The following is a 21,692-nucleotide window of genomic DNA, read 5'->3' as shown; positions in this document are numbered from 1 at the left end:
TATAACTCACAAAATAAAAAAAGTTGTACAATTTTTTGCGAGTTTTAAAAAAAATATGTGCCCAGGTAATTTTGACAAGCGTTAAAAGTTGCCTCCATGAATCTAATTAATCCATTATTACAACCTGCTGAAATAAGAAAGCTGCAGGTCTTGTCTTTTTGGTAGAATTTTCCAAGATTCTACCTGAAATATGTATGGGATGATTCTGCGAACAAAGAAATTGTTCAAAAACGACCTTTTCCTAAATGCAATTAAACATTACAAACGAATAATAATTTATCATTATAAAAGTTCGATGAGAACATCAACTTCTGATTATAATGTTCTCGCTGAAAGTAATTATCTAATTATCTACGCGACCTTGTCGTGTATGTTAATGTACTTAGAATGTATTTACTTCCTAAACTCGCGTACACTTATGATGTTATGAATACAAGTTGTTGACTTATTGACGGTAAAATTTACTTTCATTCAAAACTCGGTAACTTACATTTTTTTGCTCGTCATCGAAGTAGGTAGAGGTACCTAGGTACCTTACATATTGTAGCAGGAACAAAATAACACCGCGTGGAATATTTTTTTTTATGGATTTATGTAGTTGGAGGTGATTCAAAATTGCTGGTCATTTTTGATGTACTTGTATCGAAGCTCGTTATGGGACATTCATCGTAACTATTAATGGTTAAATTGTGTTTTATACAGCGAGAGTAATTACAACGTAATACTCCTAAGGTACCGGAAAAAACCTCGAGGTAAAATAGGTACCTAACATAAGTACATATTTTAAAGACGAATATTGATACTTAGATAGGTAAGGTACGTATGGTATTCCGGATTTTTAAGTTTTTTGTTTTCTTGTTTATTGCGTTTTTATACCTACTTATACCAAAAATTAAGAATGTTTTTTTTTTTTAAATTACAAACTTACGCATAATTTGTTAATCCTTTTTTAATTCAAGTATACCTAGGTAAAATATGAGTTGGACTGAAACAAATATTTTTGTTTTGAGTTAGAAAATTTCAGGTTCGAAAGATTTGTTTAAATATCTGCTATTTTTTCCCCCATTTTCAATTACATACGTTTAAAAGTTAATTAATCAATCAATAACGAATATTTATAGTCTGGTTTGGTCATAAATTTTTTAAAAGTTGACTCGTGAAATAAAAAGGGAGGCGATGTTATGTACGCATAAAAGCTGCGATAAAATTTTACGAATGATACTCGTTAAATTCGTAAACGAAATAACGTTTGTTTTCAACTTGCTGAAAATTTTTTTCGAGGAATACTCGAATTAACGTTTTTTGTTTTAGTACAATTACGTTAATAGCTATGTTATTAATTAGAAATGTCGAGTATTTAAATGTATATGGTGCAATTTTTCCCGAATATGGAATTAGTTGCTTTGTTGAGTCAGTAACCTGTGATAGTTTAAGTAAATTTTCTCACCTAATCGGATAGTTATATGTTATCGAATGAATGTTCAATGTTTTTCATTAGGTAGATTAGAATTTGTAAAACTTCACTCAGTGTTTGATTTGCGGTTATTGAAAATTATATTGTTACAACTAAAACAAGCAACAACTTACACGAGTATTTTTGCGAATAACCTTTTAACTTTCATAGCACGTTTGAGTTGAATTATTCGGTTTGCTTGATCACGATATTTATCATAGTTTCTTAATTACCTACGTAGATAAAGGTGCACCTTATTTGAAATCATCAAACATACCTAGGTTCTTTTGAGGGTTTCTTATCGCGATTGTTTCGAGAATATTATTTTATTAACGTGATGTTATTGCGAATATTAAACTCGAGAAATTACAGAAGTCCGATAACGTTTAATGTGTGGTCAATTACTGTGAATGTACGTGATTTATTTTCCTTTAAATTGATCGAAAGTATTTCTCGTATTTTTCTACTATTGTTTTCAGTAAGGAATAGTTGATTTTTTCTAAGAAATGTACCGTGTTTGATACCAGCGAAAATTTGAAATGCTGAGTTGATATGATTAAAATAAAGTTTTAAAATATCCACGAGCACTTATTCAAAAAGTACGTAACAATTTTTCGATTGAACCTCAATACTGATGTTGAAATATTCGTTGTTCAGAAGGATTTGAAAAACTGGAAATGACTCACAAGATGGGCATCCTAAACGTCAGAAAAACATTTTTGAACTGGACGAAGCTAAATCAAAACAGCATGCAAAAAGACAACAAGGAAATTTTAGATGCCAAGGTGCATATTTTGATTTTTGGTGAATTTTTAAAAATCAAATTTGAGCTCAAACATGACAAAAAATCAAAATGTCATCAAATTGACCTAGAAATTTAAAATTTTGATGTGTACCTACTACCTACCCTATTTTTGACCATCCCAAATCGATTGAAGTCGGTTCTTAACCATTTCGAGCAGTTCTAGAACTTTCAGCAATTCTAATTTCACAAAAAAAGTCATTTTTTATCAATATAACTATGTATTTACTTACTTACCAAAAAGTTCTGCTTTTTACTAAAATTGTCAAAATCTTGCTTATTGACAAAAATCTCACTTTTTTCTCAAGAATTACACAAGTCTCCCTTTTTTGCCAAAAATTGACAAAAAAGCACTTTTTTGACAAAAATTGCCAAAAAGTCACTTTTTTTTACCAAAAGTTGCTGAAAATTGTTTTTTTTCCAGAAATTGACCAAAAGTTACTTTCATGCCAGAAATTGCCAAAAAGTTGCTTTTTTGCCAAAAATTGCCAAAAAGTCACTTTCTTTGCCAGAATTGCAAAAAAGTCACTTTTTTGGCAGGAATTGCAAAAAAGTCACTTTTTGGCAGGAATTGCAAAAAAGTCACTTTTTTGGCAGGAATTTACCAATAAGTTACTTTTTTGCCAGAAATTAACAAAAGTCACATTTTTGCCAAAAGTTGACAAAAAGTTGGGTCTACTTTTTTTTTGCCAAAAATTGCTAAAAGTTGTTTTTTCCCCAGAAATTGACCAAAAGTTACTGCTATGCCAGAAATTGACAAAAAGTCACTTTTATGCCAAAAACTGCCAAAAAGTCACTTCTTCGCCAGAAATTGCCAAAATGTCACTTTTTTGGCAGGAATTTACCAAAAAGTTACTTTTATGGCAGAAATTGACAAAAAGTCACATTTTTGCCAAAAGTTGACATAAAGTTACTTTTTTTTGCCAAAAATTGCTAAAAGTTGTTTTTTCCCCAGAAATTAACCAAAAGTTACTGTTATGTCAGAAATTGACAAAAAATAACTTTCTTGCCAAAAACTGCCAAAAAGTCACTTCTTTGCCAGAAATTTTTGGCAGAAATTGACCAAAAGTTACTTTTTTTGTCAGAAATTGACAAAAAGTTACTTTTTTTCAGAAATTGTCAAAAAGTCACTTTTTGCCAATATTCTCAAGAAACCTGATTTTTGAAAAATTGTATACTTTTTTGTCTAAAATTACCAAAAATCTTACTTTTTACTTTTTTAGCAAAATTAAGTGCTAAAATTTTCGTTTCTTTGGAAAAAATTCCAAAAGGTCTCACTTGTTTTCCAGAAATTGTCAAAAGACTTTTCTTTCACTAAAATTGTTAGAGTTTCGCTTTTCATTAATTGTCTTTTTTCCCTTAAAAATCAAAATAGTCCAACGTTTTAAAATTAAAAACCATTAATGTTCTATTTTTTTTTTTTTGAAGTTCACTTTTTTTCTACTTTAAAATATCCGTTCATTGGTTTGTCGCCTTTTTGGTTACTTTAGTGAAACGTGTTAAAATGTAATTTTGAAAAGGCACTGAAATTTCATTGAAGCCAAAAATCAGCGTATTCTTATCACTGAGATGCTTCTATTTTCTTGATTAAGGAGAGGAGGGATTTAAGTTTGACAGCAATCAGCAAATCAATAGATTGTCATTGTATTAAAAATAGGCGTACCTTTCAAAAAAAATAAATTTATGAGTCATCGATAAAATAGGCTAAGTACATACAGCCTTTTCACGATTTTAGAATTTGCTATTCCTTAAGTAAGTTTTTCCAGCTTCAAGATCGTTTTGCAGGTATACATAAAATAAGCTCATAAATTATGAACTCGTATTATTGTTGGAAGGGTGGAAAAAAGTACGCTAACCTTCCATAAGGATACCTTTATTTTATTCCTACAAGTTGAACTCTAATTTCGATAAACACGATACTGGAAATTTTTTCCCCATTTGTGGTCGTATATTATGAGTAGATATACTATAATTTGACGAGAATTCATTAATAAGTTAATACATAGGTAATGGAGAAAGTTGAAGGGTAGATATTATTTTTATCGATTTTTAAAATAGAACCTATAAAAGGTACCTATTTTATACTCAAAGTCAACTTCAACAAAAACAAGTCGATATAGAAATTTGAGTTTATGGTATACCTATACCTATAACCTTTTTATGATTTATTTCTATTTTAATCTACATAACTTTTGTTGGCGTTTTTTGGCCCATAACTTAGCTCATAAATATTTATCCTTATTTCCTAGCTTCTGAATACTTAATTTTATGCAGAAATTATCTCTCATCAAACCATAAACTATAAACAATTTTTCAATAGTGGGTACCTTTAAAAATGCGATTTTTTTAAAAATCGATTCAGCATGTGGAAGCAACAGGAATATAGAGAGAGTAAATTATCTATTCTTGACTGAAATATTCCAAAACATTACGCCGTGAAGTGATGATGATGATGAAGGGCACAAGGGCATATAAGGTGAAGTACATATGCACGCTCCATATACACGTATTGTTTCCAAAACAATATATCAGCTTCTGCTTATATTTTTAGAAAAAAATTTATCGCTTTTATAATAGGACTAACGATCGAGTGGCAGATATCCCATTTACCACAAGGTTTCATTGTACTCGTTTAAATACATCACGTGGTTATACCTATACCTACCGACTCGTTCAAGCATTAAGATAAACGTTTCACGGGTATTTTTATGGTAGGTACACTTGAAATTAGAGCAATTGTATTCATTACACTGGCAAGTTTGTAACAATTGTTTTTTAAAATCTCGAACCCTTACAAGTACATACCTTGATGCCTGTGTACATACGTTTTTCGAGCCAGCGTGCGTCCGATGATTCAATTATAGATATGTGTAATAGAGAATACCTACTCGTCTTTGTTTTCATTCCTGAAATATGTAAAACGGAATTCCAAAATTTTACGAATCGAGTTTTTATTTTTTAAATTACGAAGTAGGTATTACAATAGCGTTTAAATATGCAGGTTTATCATTTTTCCGGTGTAATTTCTGCTTAAGTAATCGTGTAGGTATACTTCATGTACGAATAAATTATTACGCATCTAATGACAGTTTCCTTGAGCGAAATACTTTTGTTGATAATTTTACCTCCATTCTCAGTTGGTAGGTTCTATATTTTGATATACCTATTTTATGCTCAATGATGTTCTATATTATTCTACCTCTATGTAGTTACCTATGTTGGTATCAAACTGTGAAAGATAAAGTTCAATTTATTCGGTATCAGGTATACTCGTCGTTATTAATTTATTAGTTCATATATTTTTTTTTCGATTTACTGATACAGCCTGCGTCTGTTTGATGGAATCATCGATGCAGATATACGTGAAAATGGGTCATCAAAGACACGTATATTAATCATAAATGACAATGAGAATTATTCAACCAGATGATTTTATTTCGATTTGTTTATTAGTCGATAAGTTTAAAGAAAAATGAAAGTAAAACCCATATTGAACTTACGATGAAGGAGATCAGCAGAGAATAAAGGGGCGGTGAGGGACAGGGGAGTGGACAAAATACGTACGAATACATTACGACATGACGTAATAAAAATTTCCATTTTTGTGATCATCGAGACGGTGTGATGCGTTGTATAATATCTGAAATGGATTTATCACTTATAATATTTATCTATCGATTAAAATAGTTAGGTAGTTTGAAAACTTTGAGCTTTGGAATGGATCCTGATTTGGAGTTTGTTAATCGAAGTCGATAAGTACGTAACCCGCATGCATACATACACCGACAGCAGCATGATTAGCTAATTCCAGAGTCTCTGATGCGTACAGGAAGACAGAGAAGACCAGCGGGTATAGGGCACAGTCAGAGTAGAGTGTATTAGGGTCTCAGCTATCTTTACCTTCAACTCATAGAGTAAACTTAGTGGGATCATTTAGTATTTTTTCATTCAAGCAGGGATGTAATAACGATAAATATGCCGCAACAGAAACTACACAAAAGTAAATTAGTCTGCCTACTTTTAAAATTGAAGGGGCTGAATTTATGGAATCTCTAATGTTGTTTCAACAGGTCCTTTAAAATTATACGTTCTGATTGGTCAAAAAAGATTATTGTTCAGAGTGAGATTCTTTCAAAACTTTTTGAGAACATTTCATCAAAATTGCAAAATGCTTTGTTTTGATTGGTCGTAAATGTTCATTGAGCTGTTTAAGGGTCTTTTACAACTACTTAAACACATTTCATCAATTTCATTATGTTTGATTCTGATTGATCTAAATTTATTACTGAGCTTTTTGAGTGTCTAATACAACTTTATTAACGCATTTCATCAATACTTCAAAATTCTATGACCTGATTAGTCAAAAATTATTATTGACCTGATTGAGATTCTTTAAAAACTTCTTAGACAAATTTCGTCAAATATTCAAAACGTAGCGAGCGTATTGATTGGTCGAAAATGATTATTGAACTGTTTGAGGTTATTTTTACAACTTTTTGAACACATTTTGTCAAAGTTTCGAACAGCTGCGTTTTGATTGTTCGTAAAATTGTCATTGAGCTGTTTTAGATTCTTTTACAATTTTTTAATACATTTCATCAAAGTTTTTAAATTCCGCGTTCTGATTGGTTGAAAAATTGATTATTTAGCTTTTTGAGTGTCTGATACAACTACCTACATATTATTTGAATGCATTGAATGAAGATTTCAAAATCCAATGTTCTGATTGGTCGAAAATCATTATTGAACTGTTTGAGGCACACTAGGCACATTCACAACTTTTTGAACACATTTCTTCAATGTTACAAAATGCTGTGTTTTGATTTAATTGGTCGAAAACGATTATTGAGCTGATTCATGTTCATTTAAAACTTTTGAGCACATTTTCATCAAAGATTCAAAATTTTGGTTTCTGATTGGTTGAAATTAATTTTTGAGCTTTTTGAGTGCCTGATACAACTTGAATAACGCATTTCGTCCATATTTTAGAATGCAATGATCTGATTGGTCGCGAATGAGTATTGAGCTGTTTTACCCCGTTTTACAACTTTTTGAACATATTTTGTAAAAGTTACGAAATGCTGTGTTTTGATTGGTCAAAAAATGATTATTGAGCTGATTGAGGTTCTTTCAAAACTTTTTGTACACATTTTTTCAAAGTTATAAAATGTTGTGTTTTGATTGGTTGAAAATGATTATTGAGCTGTTTGAGGCACATTTACAACTTTTTGAACACATTTCGTAAGTTTCATAATTCCAGGCTCTGATTGGTCGAAATTGATGATTAAGCTGTTTATTGAGGATCTTTTACAACTTTTTAAACATAGAACACATTTCATCAAAATTTCATTATGCTTGATTCTGATTGGTCTAAATTTATTATTGAGCGTTTTGAGTGTCCTATACAATGTTATTAACGCATTTCATCAATATCTTGAAATTCTATGTTCTGATTGGTCAAAACAGATTATTGACTAGATTTAGGTTCTTTCAAAACATTTTGAAAACATATCATCAGTTAAAAATCCTGTGTTTTGATTGGTCAAGAATGGTTATTGAGCTGTTTAAGGTTTTCTTACAACTTTTAAACACATTTCATCAAAATCTCATTAGGCTTGGTTCTGATTGGTCTAAATTGATTATTGAGCTGTTTGAGTATCTGACACAACTTTACTAACGCATTTCATCAATATTTCAAAATTCTATGTTCTGGTTGGTCAAAAAGGATTATTGACCCGATTGAGGTTCTTCCAAAACTTTTTGAACACATTTCATCAATGTTACAAAATATTGTGTTTTGATTGGTCGAAAATGAGTATTGAGTTGTTTATAGTTTTTCTATACATTTTTGAATACATTTTGACAAAGTTGAAAAATGGTGTGGTTTGATTGGCGGAAATTGATGATTGAGCCGTTTGAGGGTCGTTTACCATTTTCTGAACACAATTCATCAAAGTTGCTAAATGCTGTGTTTTGATTGGTCGAAAATGGTTATTGAGGTGCTCATAGTTTTTCTGTAAGTTTTTGAACATATTTCATCAAGATCTCATTATGCTTGGTTCTGATTGGTCTTAATTGATTATTGAGTGTCTCATACAATTTTATTAACCGGGTTCATTAATATTTCAAAATTCTATGTTCTGATTGGTCGAAAATGATTATTTTCTGATCGAGGCTCTGTTACAACTTTTTGAATACATTTTGTCAAAGTTGTAGAATGCTGTGGTTTGATTGGTGGAAATTGATGATTCACCTGATTGAGGCTCTTATACAATCTTTTTGAACACAATCAATCAATGTTACAAAATTCTGTTTCTGGCGAGTTCGCTCTGCTTTTTTCATATGAGATGACGCTGACGTAAGTAAAATCTTTAATTTCTACAAGCTGTGGTATTATAGGCCAATTTTACCGCATTTTCAACAATTTTTATTTTTTGGAAAAATTTTCTGAAATTATCGCAGAATTTTTTCGAATGTGACTTTGTTTTCAATTTTGCTATTTCCCGAATTTCAGGAAATTTTTTCCATCATTTTGTAATATTTTGACGATATTTTGACGATATTTCATGGATTTATTTTGTTTATTTTAACAATTATCGTAATTTTCAGTAATTTTCGGACTGATTTTGCCATTTCATCACATTTTTCTAAATTGTTTATCGTTTATGAGTCAATTCTTTTAATCGCTTTAACAATTTCAAGTGATCAACTTTTTTTCACATGTTATCATGTTTTTTAACATATTCTCTAAATTTTTCTCATTTTCAACAATTTCGGACAGATTTTGAAACAGTTCCAACTTTTTCTCAGTTCTAAACGATTTTCATGTGAGTCTTACGATTTTATTCGAAATTAACGAAACTTCAATCAACTTTACATTAGCTTACGTAGCTACGTTTTGAACTTCGATGAATCTGTTATAATATGTATTTACTTTGTGTTGAATTATCACAGAAATACATAATAAAGCATTAAAAATTGATTCAATAATCAAAGTCCTTCAACGTGACGATAATGTTTGAATGTCAAGGAAAAAAGTATTTTCTCAAAATGAACTGAAAAAATTTCTCCTAAACAAAAGACACTAAAACTAAACAATTTTTTTTGAACATATAACAAAAAAAGTTAAAATTGGTGAAAACTACGATATTTTAAAGAGATGTTAATTTAAAAGAATTTGTGTGTTTTTTTCTGATGTCCCAACAAAAAATTCCTACCGAAATCACGAAGGTGGAATAAAATCTCAGATATCTGCATAAATAATTGAAAAACAATCACTTCATTGTAAATCTAACCATCCCTTTTCTTTCTCCAATGAGTCGGTCAATGGGAAAAGGGGGAAAATCTCAAAATAAGAATGAATTCGTAACTCAATAGTACCTATTTGAAAACAAAAATCAAAAGAAATAATATTTTATTAAAAGAAAATTTATATACACGAACAAAATAAACAAAATAATTACACGTGTTAAAACCAAATTACAAAATGGTCAAAATTATGCATAAATAGAAACTACGAATGCAATGCATAGTTCAAAACTAAAAGAAATATCCAAAAAGAAAAAAAAAGATAGAGAGAGAGAGAGAAAAGTAGTAAATTATCACTAAATTTAATATCGACAAAATTCGACATCCATAAATTTTATCACGTCTTAAAAATACGGAAGTAGAGTACACGTCATTTCAATAAAAAATAAATAAGAAATTTTGATTCGTTTATGGCAAAAAAGATCCGCATTCACATACAATAGTATAGGTACGTAATGTAATGTTAAAATAAATCACAAGTTGATTATCGGAAGACTTTATCGGTCGGTAAATTCTTTGGCGTACACGCAAAGATCACTTCAGATAAACGCTTAAATTATTTTCAATAAATTATACAACTCAGTTCGTCATACGTATTACGTAGAAATGCACTTTTAAACCTAGGATTCACGATGTAGGCCATCGCGAATGGTAACGTTTATTTAAATCTTTTCCATAGGTAGGTAATAGGTAGTTGAGTTACATCTTAGTTGTCAGGATCTAATCCTGTGTCGAGGAAGTCTCTTACGTAATGGTTGAATTTTTCTGGTATTAATCTAAAACGAAAACAAAAATCAATTTGGGGATGATAATTGAAATGAGATAAGTAGATAAGTATTGTTTTCAGTGTATTTACCTCGAGAGACGGTCCATGGTTAACATCGTTCTGGGGATACTGACTTCTTTGTATTCTCTGCGAATTGATTTTACGATTATTGAAGCTACTTTTTCCGCTGAAAGTAAGTCGAGCAGGATTGGGAATCTGAAATTGGACAAAATTGTTGATTATTCAATTATGACAAAAAAAAAAAAAAAAAATGAAAAATGAAAAAATACAACAGAGTTTTTTGAACAAGTCTACGAAGTTTTGCACACGAATAAAAACAAGATTATACCAGCTTGAAATAAATTTCACATTTTTTTTTAAAAAAAGCCTAAAAGTTTTTAATAACTGTGTGTCTAAAAAGTGAGCAACAATTTTTCTTTTTGAAAAAAAAATGGAAACTGGAACTAAAATAGATTTTCTCCTTAAAAAAGAACAATACAGGCAACTTTAATCACGTTATGAACGCAAAATGCATAAACATTTTTCCGCAGGCGTAAAAAATCTCCAATGAACGCTTAGTACTCAAGTGCCTAAATTTTAAATACACACCTGTTTCTTGGATTTTTAACTAAACCAGTGTTGACCATAATAGGATAAATAGTGGTAAATTTGATGCGTGATTTTTCTCCTTTGAATAAGTCAGCAGTTCTCAATTCTTCACTTAAAGCTTCCATTAAACCTGTGAGAAAAAAATTTGAACATTACTATCGATTAAGAGGAATCCAGATGGTTGTTATTTCCGGATGCTTACCTCTGACAGCGAATTTCGATGAACAGTAAGGAACTGCATTAGCTAATCCTAAGATACCGCAGAAAGACGACATAGCAACAACGTGTCCATGATTCTTTTCGATCATTCGTGGTAAAAATGCGTCTAAAGCCTGCAAAAATTGTTATAATTAATTAGGAAAATGTTGCATACGCATATCTTTACCTATTCAATTAATATGTAAATTAGTTTTAAGAATAGTTAGAAACCTTACTAAACATTCTGAATTTTAAAATGAAAAAAATAGTATTTTGATTACCTGACACTACAAGTTTCACTGAAATTTTCATCAGTCGTGGCGATTTTCAGTGATTTTTTACCGATTTCATAATAAAATTATTTACCATCTTTTGTGTAATTTTAAAAAAATTTCGTTCCTGTTTTAATTCTCAACTATTTTTACTTATTTTATGCATTTAAAAAATTATTATCCTCAAATATCGAGATATTCGATCAACTATAGCCCTTTCATTTGTTTTTCTAGCATTTGAATAAATTTTAACGACGTTTTACGCAGTTTTTGTTCAATTTTTCCGTTTTCAAATTTCAATTTTCGATTATTCTGTAGGATCCTGACGCAAATTTTGCATTTTTTAATTTTTTTGCAGAATTTCATTTCATTTTGATAACGTTTGATCACTTTAGCTCATAACCATTTTCGACCAATCAAAACACAGCATTTTGCAACTTTGTTGAAATGTATTCAAAAAGTTGTAAAAGATCCTCAAACGGCTCAATCATCAATTTCCACCAATCAAACCACAGCATTTTTCAACTTTTGTCAAAATGTGTTCAAAAACTTATAGAAAAACTACAAACAGCTAAATAATCATTTTCGACCAATTAGAACATACCTCAGCATTTTTTAAATTTGTCAAAATGTATTCGAAAACTGGAAAAATTGTAGGAAACCTTTGAACAACTCACTGGTCATTTTCGACCAATCAAAACACAGCATTTGGTAACTTTGAGGAAATGTGTTCAAAAATAGTAAAAGACCCTCAAACGGCTCAATCATCAATTTCCACCAATCAAACCACAGCATTTTCCCACTTTGTCAAAATGTGTTCAAAAACATAGAAAAACTATAAACAGCTCAATAATCATTTTCGACCAATCAAAACACAATATTTTGCAACATTGATAAAATGTGTTCACAAAGTAGTAGAAAGACTTTATAGAGCTCACTAATCATTTTTGACCAATCAAAACACAGCGTTTAGCTACTTTGATTAAATTAGTTCAAAAAGTTTTGAAATAACCTCAATCTGGTCAATAATCATTTTTGACCAATCAGAACATAGAATTTATGAATATTAATAAAATTATATCACACACTCAAACTCCTCAATAATCAATTTAGACCAATCGGAACCAAGCATAATGAGATTTTGATGAAAAATGTATTCAAAAACTTATAGAAAACCTATAAACAGCTCAGTAATCATTTTCGACCAATGAAAACGCAATATTTTGCAATATTGATAAAATGTGTTCAAGAAGTAGTAGAAAAATTTTAAACCAATCAAAACACAGCATTTTGTAACTTTGACGAAATGTGTTCAAAAAGTGGTAAAAGACCCTCAAAACGGCTCAATCATCAATTTCCACCAATCAAACCACATCATTTTTCAACTTTGTCAATATGTGTTCGAAAAGTTGCAGAAAACCTTTAAACAGCTTTATTATCATTTTCGACCAATCAGAACATAGAATTTTGAAATAATAATGAAATTGGTAAATAAAATTGTATCAGACACTCAATAAACTTACTTAATAATCAGTTCATAGACCAATCAGAACCAAGCAAAATGATATTTTGATGAAATGTGTTCAAAAATTTATAGAAAAACTATAAACAGCTCAATAATCATTTTCGACCAATCAAAACACTGCATTTAGCTGCTTTGATGAAATGAGTTCACAAAGTGGTAAAAGACCCTCAAACAGCTCAATAATAATTTTCGACCGATTAAAACATAGAATTTTGAAATATTGATGAAATACGTTAATAAAGTTGTATAAGACACTCAAAAAGCTCAATAATAAATTTAGACCAATCAGAATCTAGCATTATGAAATTTTGATGAAATGTGTTCAAAAATTTGTAAGCGAGCCTCAAACAGCTCAATCGTCATTTTCGTCCAATCAAAGCACATCATTTTGCAACTATGTTGAAATGTGTTCAAAAAGTCGTAAAAGACCGTCAAATCTAACAATTTTCAAAGTTGTTTTAATCAATTTTTGTCAATCTAATGCTGATATTGAAGGTTTTATGATTCTCTATATTGTGAGTTTTGCAACATTTTGTTTCATTTTTATGATTATTTTATCATTTTTTTTTGTATTTTCTGGCAATTCAGACTACTTTTATGAAATCTTGGGCCATTTCAACAACTCTGAGTCGTCTGTAATTGACGTAATTGCTTTTAATGCCATTTTTTAAAGTTTTGACGTATTTTTTAATGAAATAATTGCTTAATTTAATTGGAATTTCGTCAATTTTTGCCAATTTTCAATATCCTAGGCGATGCTCAATTTTGACACGATTGAGAAAAAGTGCATTTTTATAAAGACCCAATTTTTAAAAAAATTAAAAAAAGGTACAGAATTTCAATTTTGCGAATAAACTGTTAATGAAAATCTTCTGTTTAGGTTATGCTGTACTTTCGACACAAGTGTGAAAAATACGCTCTTAGAGCCTCAAATTTTCAGAAAAAATACTCAAAATCTTTAAACGTGTATATTTGGGCAGCCACAAACAACCCAGAGCGCGAGGTTTGAAAAATTTTTGCCATTTGCATATTTCGAGATTTTACAAAATTTCAAGCATGGATATGTTTTTTGTTTTAAACCTGAAAAGGATATCTCATTGGTGGGGATTTTAAAAGATGTTTTTCAAGTTTTCGAAAATCTTACAAAAATTTCAGAATGTCAATAAGTAAGTCATTTTTGAAAAATCATAATTTTATTACATGCTCTTGAAAGTCAGAATCGTCGTAGTCTCAAAGTGTCAGAAATTGACAATTTTTCTGTTTTTAAAACGCTGACAAGATGTCACGGATTCATCGAAATTTTTTCCAAGCTCTTGAAAGTCGGACAAAATATTGTAAAATTGTAAAAATATTTATTATTGATGAATTTTTTCCAAGTTTTTAAATGTCTGACATAATATCAGAAACTCAGTCAACATTTTTCCAAGATCTTAAAATCAGCGTCGCGCAGATTTCGGAAAGACCCTCGGCACAAAATCATATCCATGTCAACATAATTTTCCAATGCAATAACCAACTAGTTAATTTTTTCGCCAATTTTTGTAATTTTTGGGCAATATTGAAAAATTTTAATATCTGAAGACCATAAATTTTTGTTGAGTTGTTGAAATTTTTTCTGCGAGAAACCCTATGGGTCTCTATGTCTGTCTGAAAAAATACCTAATGACCGATATGGATTCACTTATTAATTTGAACTTATTAACATTCCAATTTGGCTGCTTACTCTTCAGATGCACTTTGTAAGATTTGAATTAGAATCTGACACCTACTCAGAAATACTATCTGAATTTCATATACTTGTAAAGCGACAAACAAATCACAACGTACCCAAAAATGAGCAAACACGTTAACTTTGAAGATTTTCTCAATTAATTCCGGAGAATGGTCTTTCAAAGGTCGGCAAGGCAAGATACCCGCATTATTAACCAATATGCTAACATCTCCGACTTCTTTTCGCACTAATTCAGCGGTAGCCAATACATCATCGCGGTTTGATACGTCAACTCTGAAAAATGATTAGAAATTATTGCAATTAGGTTACTGAAGTTTAAACAAACGACATAAATACAAGGTAGGTATAAAAGAACGAAAAACTCACTTGTAAGTGAAAACTTTGGTATAACCTCTGTCTTCCAAAAGCTTTTTGGTTTCCAATATACCTTTTTCGTCGATATCCCATAAAACTAATATAGCTCTTTGTTCAGCATACAGGTAACAAGTTTCCCTACCGATACCATGTCCAGCGCCGGTAACCTAAATTAAAAATGTATTTATTTTTATTATTAATGTCCCGGCATTCTCACTCAACTGGTTAATTATATAAGCGTCTAGTTTTTTTTTTTCATTCCATCTTGCCTGCGCCTGCATCATTCTAATACTAACACGTATTTATTTCCAATTGCTCAAAATATTTGATTTTGTTGCAATTTCATTCCTAAGATAATTCAATGGCACGGTTCGGCACGGTTTTACTCGCGCTAAAAATTCTTTCGTACTTACCAAAATAATTTCGCCCGCTAAGGATTTCATTTTACGCGGGAATACCGTCAAGTACCATGATTCCAGCGTTGTGAAAATAAATTGGAAGATCAGGTATAGGACTTCGTACAAAACAGCGATAGCGAAAAACAGCATGTTTGAAGTTGAGGCGTTATTCCTATAAATGAAAGAAAATAAAAATTATTCGAATTCGTTCTTCGTATACGTACATATGTATAATGTGTACTTAATGCACGTATTATTAGATTACATCATATGTATGTAGGTACCTATATACAGTCGTGTACTGTACTCGAAAATTTAATTTTTTTCTAACAAACATAAAATACCTTTTAACCATATGTTTAGGAAATGCTAACTGATTATGTGTCGTAATTGGCTAATAACTGTAATGGTTATAGCAACGTCGTCGTCGTCGGTGTTGTAATTACGATAAATAAATAAAAAAAGAAAAAACAGAATCGTATTATACGTCGTCCATGCAGTATATTACGTACACTAGTAATTATAAATACACGAGTTGAGTTGACTCTTCTGATGTTTTCGTATTAAAAAGAGAGAAAAAAAATCAGGTTAATTAAACCGCATTCGTCGTGTAACACATGACAGATTTTTTCACACAGATATATCGTCCTTTGAAATTTATTTACTACTGGTGAAAAATTTTCACTTTCAGGTGTCCAAGTGTCGTGATAAAATGTCTTCGAGATGACTACGTCATTCTAAAGTGCAAAATTTATTGTTGTAGATATGAGTTCTCTTTTGCTCAAGTCATTAAGTTGACCTTGCGAATGGAAATTTATTCCAGAGATGAGGCATAAGAGTAAGTACCTACATAAACGACAGAGAAAAAAATACGAACCTATTGAAACAATTACTCGCGAGGAATATTTTAGAATTTTTACAAAATAAATTAAGTATTTCCTTAAGGCGAATGATTTTTTTCCTCTTAATGAGTACGTGTAGGTACTGTAGGTATTGGAATTAAACTTGTAATTAATATTTGACATAACTTTATCGGTTACGTAATATAGGTAGCTTGAAACAGTATAATAGACAATTACATACACCAAAGGGTATAATTTTTATGTGGTTAATGGTGAATCGAGCAGTTTTTTTGAATTTGTCGTATGTAAATACAATACACTTTGTTGTTTGCGCTTAGTTTTTTGAAACATCTTATTTATATTTGTTATAGCGAGCCTATTTATGTAGAAGTGTATTCTATTTTGGTTCCGTCAAATAATAATTTTTTTTCACGTTCAAATGACCAGATGTGAATGTATATATTTATGCGGTTTAATTACAAGTACCTACAGTGTTTACTGTTGAACAATATTAGCTTTCGATGTCATAATAATGAGTAAACAATATTACATGTTTTGTTATTTGTATAAAGATCGCTAAAGCATGAAAAGTTGTTCTTTTAAAATTCACGTGCGTGTATTTTTGATTAGCTACATACAATATAAGTTTCAATATTGAGGACTGTAAAGGAACAAAATTTCCCATATTGTGCTTAAATTTTTTCCCTTTTTAACATTTTTTTTTGAAGCAGAAAGAAGAATCCTTCTTTGAATATCGAATGTAGGTATTTTATGTGACGTATTTGTGACCTTTCCCCCACTCTCTTCTCAAATATTTACTTATACGAAAAATATGGAAAAACGTACTTATTTTTAGAAAATAGTCGAGGATCAAGTTACTTATTTTTTTCGAATTGTACGTATAATCTTGCAGAGCTCAAAATTTGTCAAATTAGATACTTCGCTTGAGTTCTTCAAAAAACTTATCTCTTTGCATCTCTAACCCCCACCCCCTTACTTTTGGACTCAAAATTTGTTTTAAGATTTATAAATAATTCAAAAAATGTATTTAGGAGCTCATTCAATCCCTTGTGAACCCTCTGCCCTCTTTCCTGTCCATCTCTTCCCTCCTGAGTTCAGTTTTCATTCCATGGTCTGAATAATCTCTCTCTCTCTCTCTCTCTCTCAAAAAAAAAATGGGTTAAAATTAGTAAATCTTGATTCATTACATACTCCATGTTTTCAAAAATTTTTCGTTTCTATCTTCGTCTCCTTCTTTATTTTGGGGCTCAATTTTTATTTCAAGGTCAAGATAATTTCGAAAATAGATTCACCTCTTCGAATTATCGTCTCTTTTGTTGCTAGAATATAGAAAAACAATTTTTGATTACTTCAAATTTCAAACTGTCAGACTGTGGAATCTCCATTTCATCTTCTTGCCCCCTCCCCCGCCCCTCACTCTTTTTTAAAGATCGGAATATCTTCAAAAATCGATTCAAGAGTTCAAAATTTTCTTAAAACTTCGGCCCTTTGTACACCTTTCCCCCCTTAGTCTTGCTCTTCTTAGATTCAATATTTTCATTCAATTAAATAATTCCAAAACTGTATTGAGGAGCTTAAAATTGATGAAAAAATTGTCAAACACTCTCGTTTTCTTGCCAAAAAAAGCAGAAAGACGTTGATCTTTGACTAAAATTGTAAACGTTTTGCCTTTTGTCAATATTTTTTGAAAAAGATGTGTAGTGCAAAAATTCACACTTTTTGACAAAATTTCCAAAAAAGTCTTGCTTTTTGCCAAAAATTGACAAAAATTCTCTCTTATTACCAAATTGCTAAAAAAGCCAAAAAATTTTCAAAAAATTTCACTTCTCATTAAAAATTGCCACTTCTTCTAAATAATTACTAAAAATTGTGTTTTTTGTGCAAACAATTTTTTTTAATTCGCTTTTTTACAAAATGCCTACAGAAGTCTGCCGTTTGCAGAAATTATCAAAATTTCGCTTTTTTGCCAAAAATTGCCAAAAAGTCTCACTTTTATGACAAAAATGTTTAAAAAGTATCTTTTATGCTAGTAATGGCCAAAAGCCCTTTTTTAAATTTTCAAATGAAATTATCTGGATTTTTTGTATGATTATTTTACTCTGCATGAAATGGTTTTGCTCACGTCTTTTAACTTTTTTAGTTACTTTATCCAACTTTTTTGCTTACTGAAGTTACCAACTTGGGAAACATTGTGTTTATGGTGCTTTAAAAATGAAAAGTTTTTCGTAGAAACGTTTTTGTAACCAACTCAATAATAATTTTCGATTTTCATACATTTTTTGTTTTTTTTTTTCTTTCTTTCTTGCACTGAAATATGAAAAATGATTAAATAGAAGGGAGAGAAGGAGAAGGATGAAGAAAGGAAGAAAGTAAGACATAAAAAGGGGCGCCATATCAAAAAAAAATATGTTTAAAAGTATAAAAAAATGAATTTTGCTTAAAATGGGTTCGAAGTAGGAAATTTTTCGATAAAAAAAATACCAATAAAAACACGTTTTATTATAGCTATGTTTTCTTGAATTTACGTGAGTACAGGATGTCCAGAAAGTGGCCAACGAAATTTTAGAATTGGACGAAGGTGTTGCCTATCTTTAAAATTGAAGGGGTTGGATCATGTTTTCAAAAAATAAAAGTTGGAATTATTTAAACTGTGGATTGCAATGAGTTTTGAATCTGAAAAATCGTAAAAAAATTAACCTCACGTCAACGTTTGAAAAGATGAAAACAGTAAAAAAAAAATCCAAAAAATTGCTATCCGAATAAGTTTAGGTGTTGATTGATAACTTTTTAAATTTCAGTCCTGAACATAAATTTTCCAACAAAAAAAATTGTTTATGTACTTTTTAGTGTTCCTAGGTGTATTATTCACTTTTCCAATAATTTTTCAACGAACAATTTACTGAAAATTTGACCGGAGTATGAGACAATTTTTTTAGAACTTTTCGGGCATCGTGATTCCTGCATTGGAAATGTAAACGCGCAACTTTCCGTTCCTAAAGTGACCTCTTTTTTAAAATATGACCCACTTTTAACATCCCTACCCAACTGAATTGATCATCAAGACGTCACTTTGATAGATTCGGCAATTCTTTCCCAAACTCGCAATTGGCGTTATTATTACTTGATTATCTAATCTAGATCGGCAAAAAAAGTTATTGGGAAGTCAATGAAAGTGAATATCGCCCATAATGTTTTCAATTTTCACAATTTTTTCTACAATTTATTCGAATTGTAAATTTTTCCATCTCATATCAGATACTTTTCAAGGTCATTATGTCGGAAAATTATTCACACGGATCAACTTTTCAACTTGTAGATATTTGCTCCCTTCACGATAAGATCTTACCTACTCTGTTTCACCTGTTTTCGAAAACAAAAATTTACCTAATGCATTTAGTAAACATGCGTTAGTCAGTGTTGTACATATAATACCCATCAATCCCATCACTATAAATTTCTAGGAAGAAAAGTGCTACTAATTTTTCAAAACAAACCATCTATATACCTTGAAAAATTAACGACCACGTAATCTTTCACTTTACGCAAGTCTCAATTCAAGTAGTCTCTATAGGTACTCCACTGTCTTCCCTTCGCGTGCCAACAGCAAATGTAACCTCGTAAAAATTGTTCGTCATTTTTTATTTTTTTAAAAATAAGTATACGTAATAACCATCGATACATATTTGCATTACGTTCGTTGGTTTTCATTACTACATGCAAATGTTGTATCGCTACGATAAATCATCTGCGTAAAAATCCTAACACCGACATATAAAAGCTAACTGGAAGAAAAATATAAATATGTAATTTACGGTTACAGATGCGAAGGACAGTAATCGTCTCTGTTTAAAAGCGAAATAAACGAATGAAATTACTCTCACTTTCGGAATTATATCGTGCGGTTTGGTAGGTACTCTTACTTTCATTGAATAACGGTATGGATGTTGAAAGCTGGAGGGAATCTATGAACCTTACACGTTAGGTACATACAGAGGATACCAAAAAGTTCTAGTCATTCCGCCTAAACGTACTTGTACCAGAAAGCAACGACGTTATGGGTATCGTGATTTTTTTCCTACTACCGAATGCATAATTTGGAGGTACCTGCACCTATCTATAGCGTATTTGCCTCATTGTAATAGTGCTCGTCTAGAGCTCACCTTGTTAAGAGTACCTATAGATTTATTCTGGCGTTAATTTTGACATCTCGATAAGGGAATCGAATTGTTTCATAGAGAAGAATAATTTCTTGAGAGTTTCTGAAGGCTTAATGGACAAGTTGCAATTTTTTTTTGTTGAAAATTTTTCATTAAAAACTAAAAGACCTTCTTGTAAGAAAGTCGTGTAAAAAAATTCATTCTTTAAAAAATCACCACGTGAAGTCTAATGGACCAATTTTCAATTTTTTTTCAATCTTCATCTTTTAAAATGTACTCTCAGTTTGAATGAATTTTTTTTTCAAAAAAAAATTTGCAACTTGTCTATTGGTTTTGCAATTACTGAGCGAGCAGACCCATTGGACTAATAAAAATGTACATTGCGCTGTCCGCAGTGTCCGGATGTTATTCGATTGCAGAAAAAAAGAACTGCATATGTATTAGGTCAGGAAAACAATTTTAATTCGGTCCAATTACATGTTAATTAAGCGTTCAACGATTAGCCGGCTCCTTAATTGGTTTACGACTTTGTGCATACGATTATCTAACGATCAAAGTGATTCTCGGGTACCCTTTTGTTTGCAAGGTGAATTGACGCGAGAATGTGATTCAATACGTGATAATTACGTTTCACCGGTGTGAGATTACGTTTTATATGGGATAAAAGTTTCCATTCGACCTTTTTATTTCAATATTTGTCATCAATTTTCGCCAATAATGAGTAATCGTTGATTTTTCACACATCAAAAATTAAAACTAACTGTTCGAGATTGATGAAATTAATTTTAAAATTTAAAAAAATTAAAGCACCACTATTTTCACGAAATTATTTCGTATTGAGAAAAATCATCGATCACTCGTATATCTATCAAAAACTTTTTTTAGAGGAAAAAAACTATTAAAAAATAATTTTAAAAAATTAAAATAAAAACACATTTCTACTTACTTAATAAATTTCTTGTTATTGTTGCTATATTTAGATGCACCGTTGGCTATTTGATTTACTTCGGTACGAACACCGGCGTTTGCAGTTGCAGAAGTCATTGCTCCTCGTAAACTGAATCACAATCTACAACAACACCAAACGAACACATTGTAGAAGAGCGATTTTATAAATTACGTGTATCACAAATCCGCTAAAACTAGGTACTATAGAAGAACTCAAAAAGAAGAAAAAATGTGGAAAAAATGATCCAAACAGGATGAAACGTAATTAAAGAATGAAGTTTAACCGAATATTAATTACATGGTAGGT

The 21,692-nt window shown here is 30.5% G+C and overlaps 1 protein-coding gene and 1 long non-coding RNA gene across 3 annotated transcripts in view; one reads left to right on the top strand and one right to left on the bottom strand.

The window, feature by feature from the left end:
- Window positions 1–9,652: 9,652 nt before the first annotated feature.
- LOC135844826 (17-beta-hydroxysteroid dehydrogenase 13-like) lies at window positions 9,653–21,628 on the bottom strand. The gene is made up of 8 exons (XM_065363195.1): window positions 21,384–21,628; window positions 15,433–15,589; window positions 15,032–15,186; window positions 14,761–14,938; window positions 11,141–11,270; window positions 10,939–11,068; window positions 10,420–10,545; window positions 9,653–10,339 (listed from the first exon to the last, which is right to left on the bottom strand). Exons 1-8 carry the CDS (start codon window positions 21,479–21,481, stop codon window positions 10,270–10,272), a joined length of 1,044 nt encoding a protein of 347 aa, XP_065219267.1. The 5' UTR covers window positions 21,482–21,628; the 3' UTR covers window positions 9,653–10,269.
- LOC135844832 (uncharacterized) overlaps window positions 21,547–21,692 on the top strand; it is a 30,733-nt gene continuing 30,587 nt past the window's right edge. For both annotated transcript variants that reach the window (XR_010558644.1, XR_010558645.1), the window contains exon 1: window positions 21,547–21,686. This is a non-coding gene — a long non-coding RNA (uncharacterized LOC135844832). The remainder of the gene's footprint in view (window positions 21,687–21,692) is intronic.

This window comes from Planococcus citri, chromosome 4, assembly GCF_950023065.1.
Source record: "Planococcus citri chromosome 4, ihPlaCitr1.1, whole genome shotgun sequence".
Classification (NCBI taxonomy): domain Eukaryota; kingdom Metazoa; phylum Arthropoda; class Insecta; order Hemiptera; family Pseudococcidae; genus Planococcus; species Planococcus citri.
This window is presented reverse-complemented; position numbering and strand designations above follow the sequence as displayed.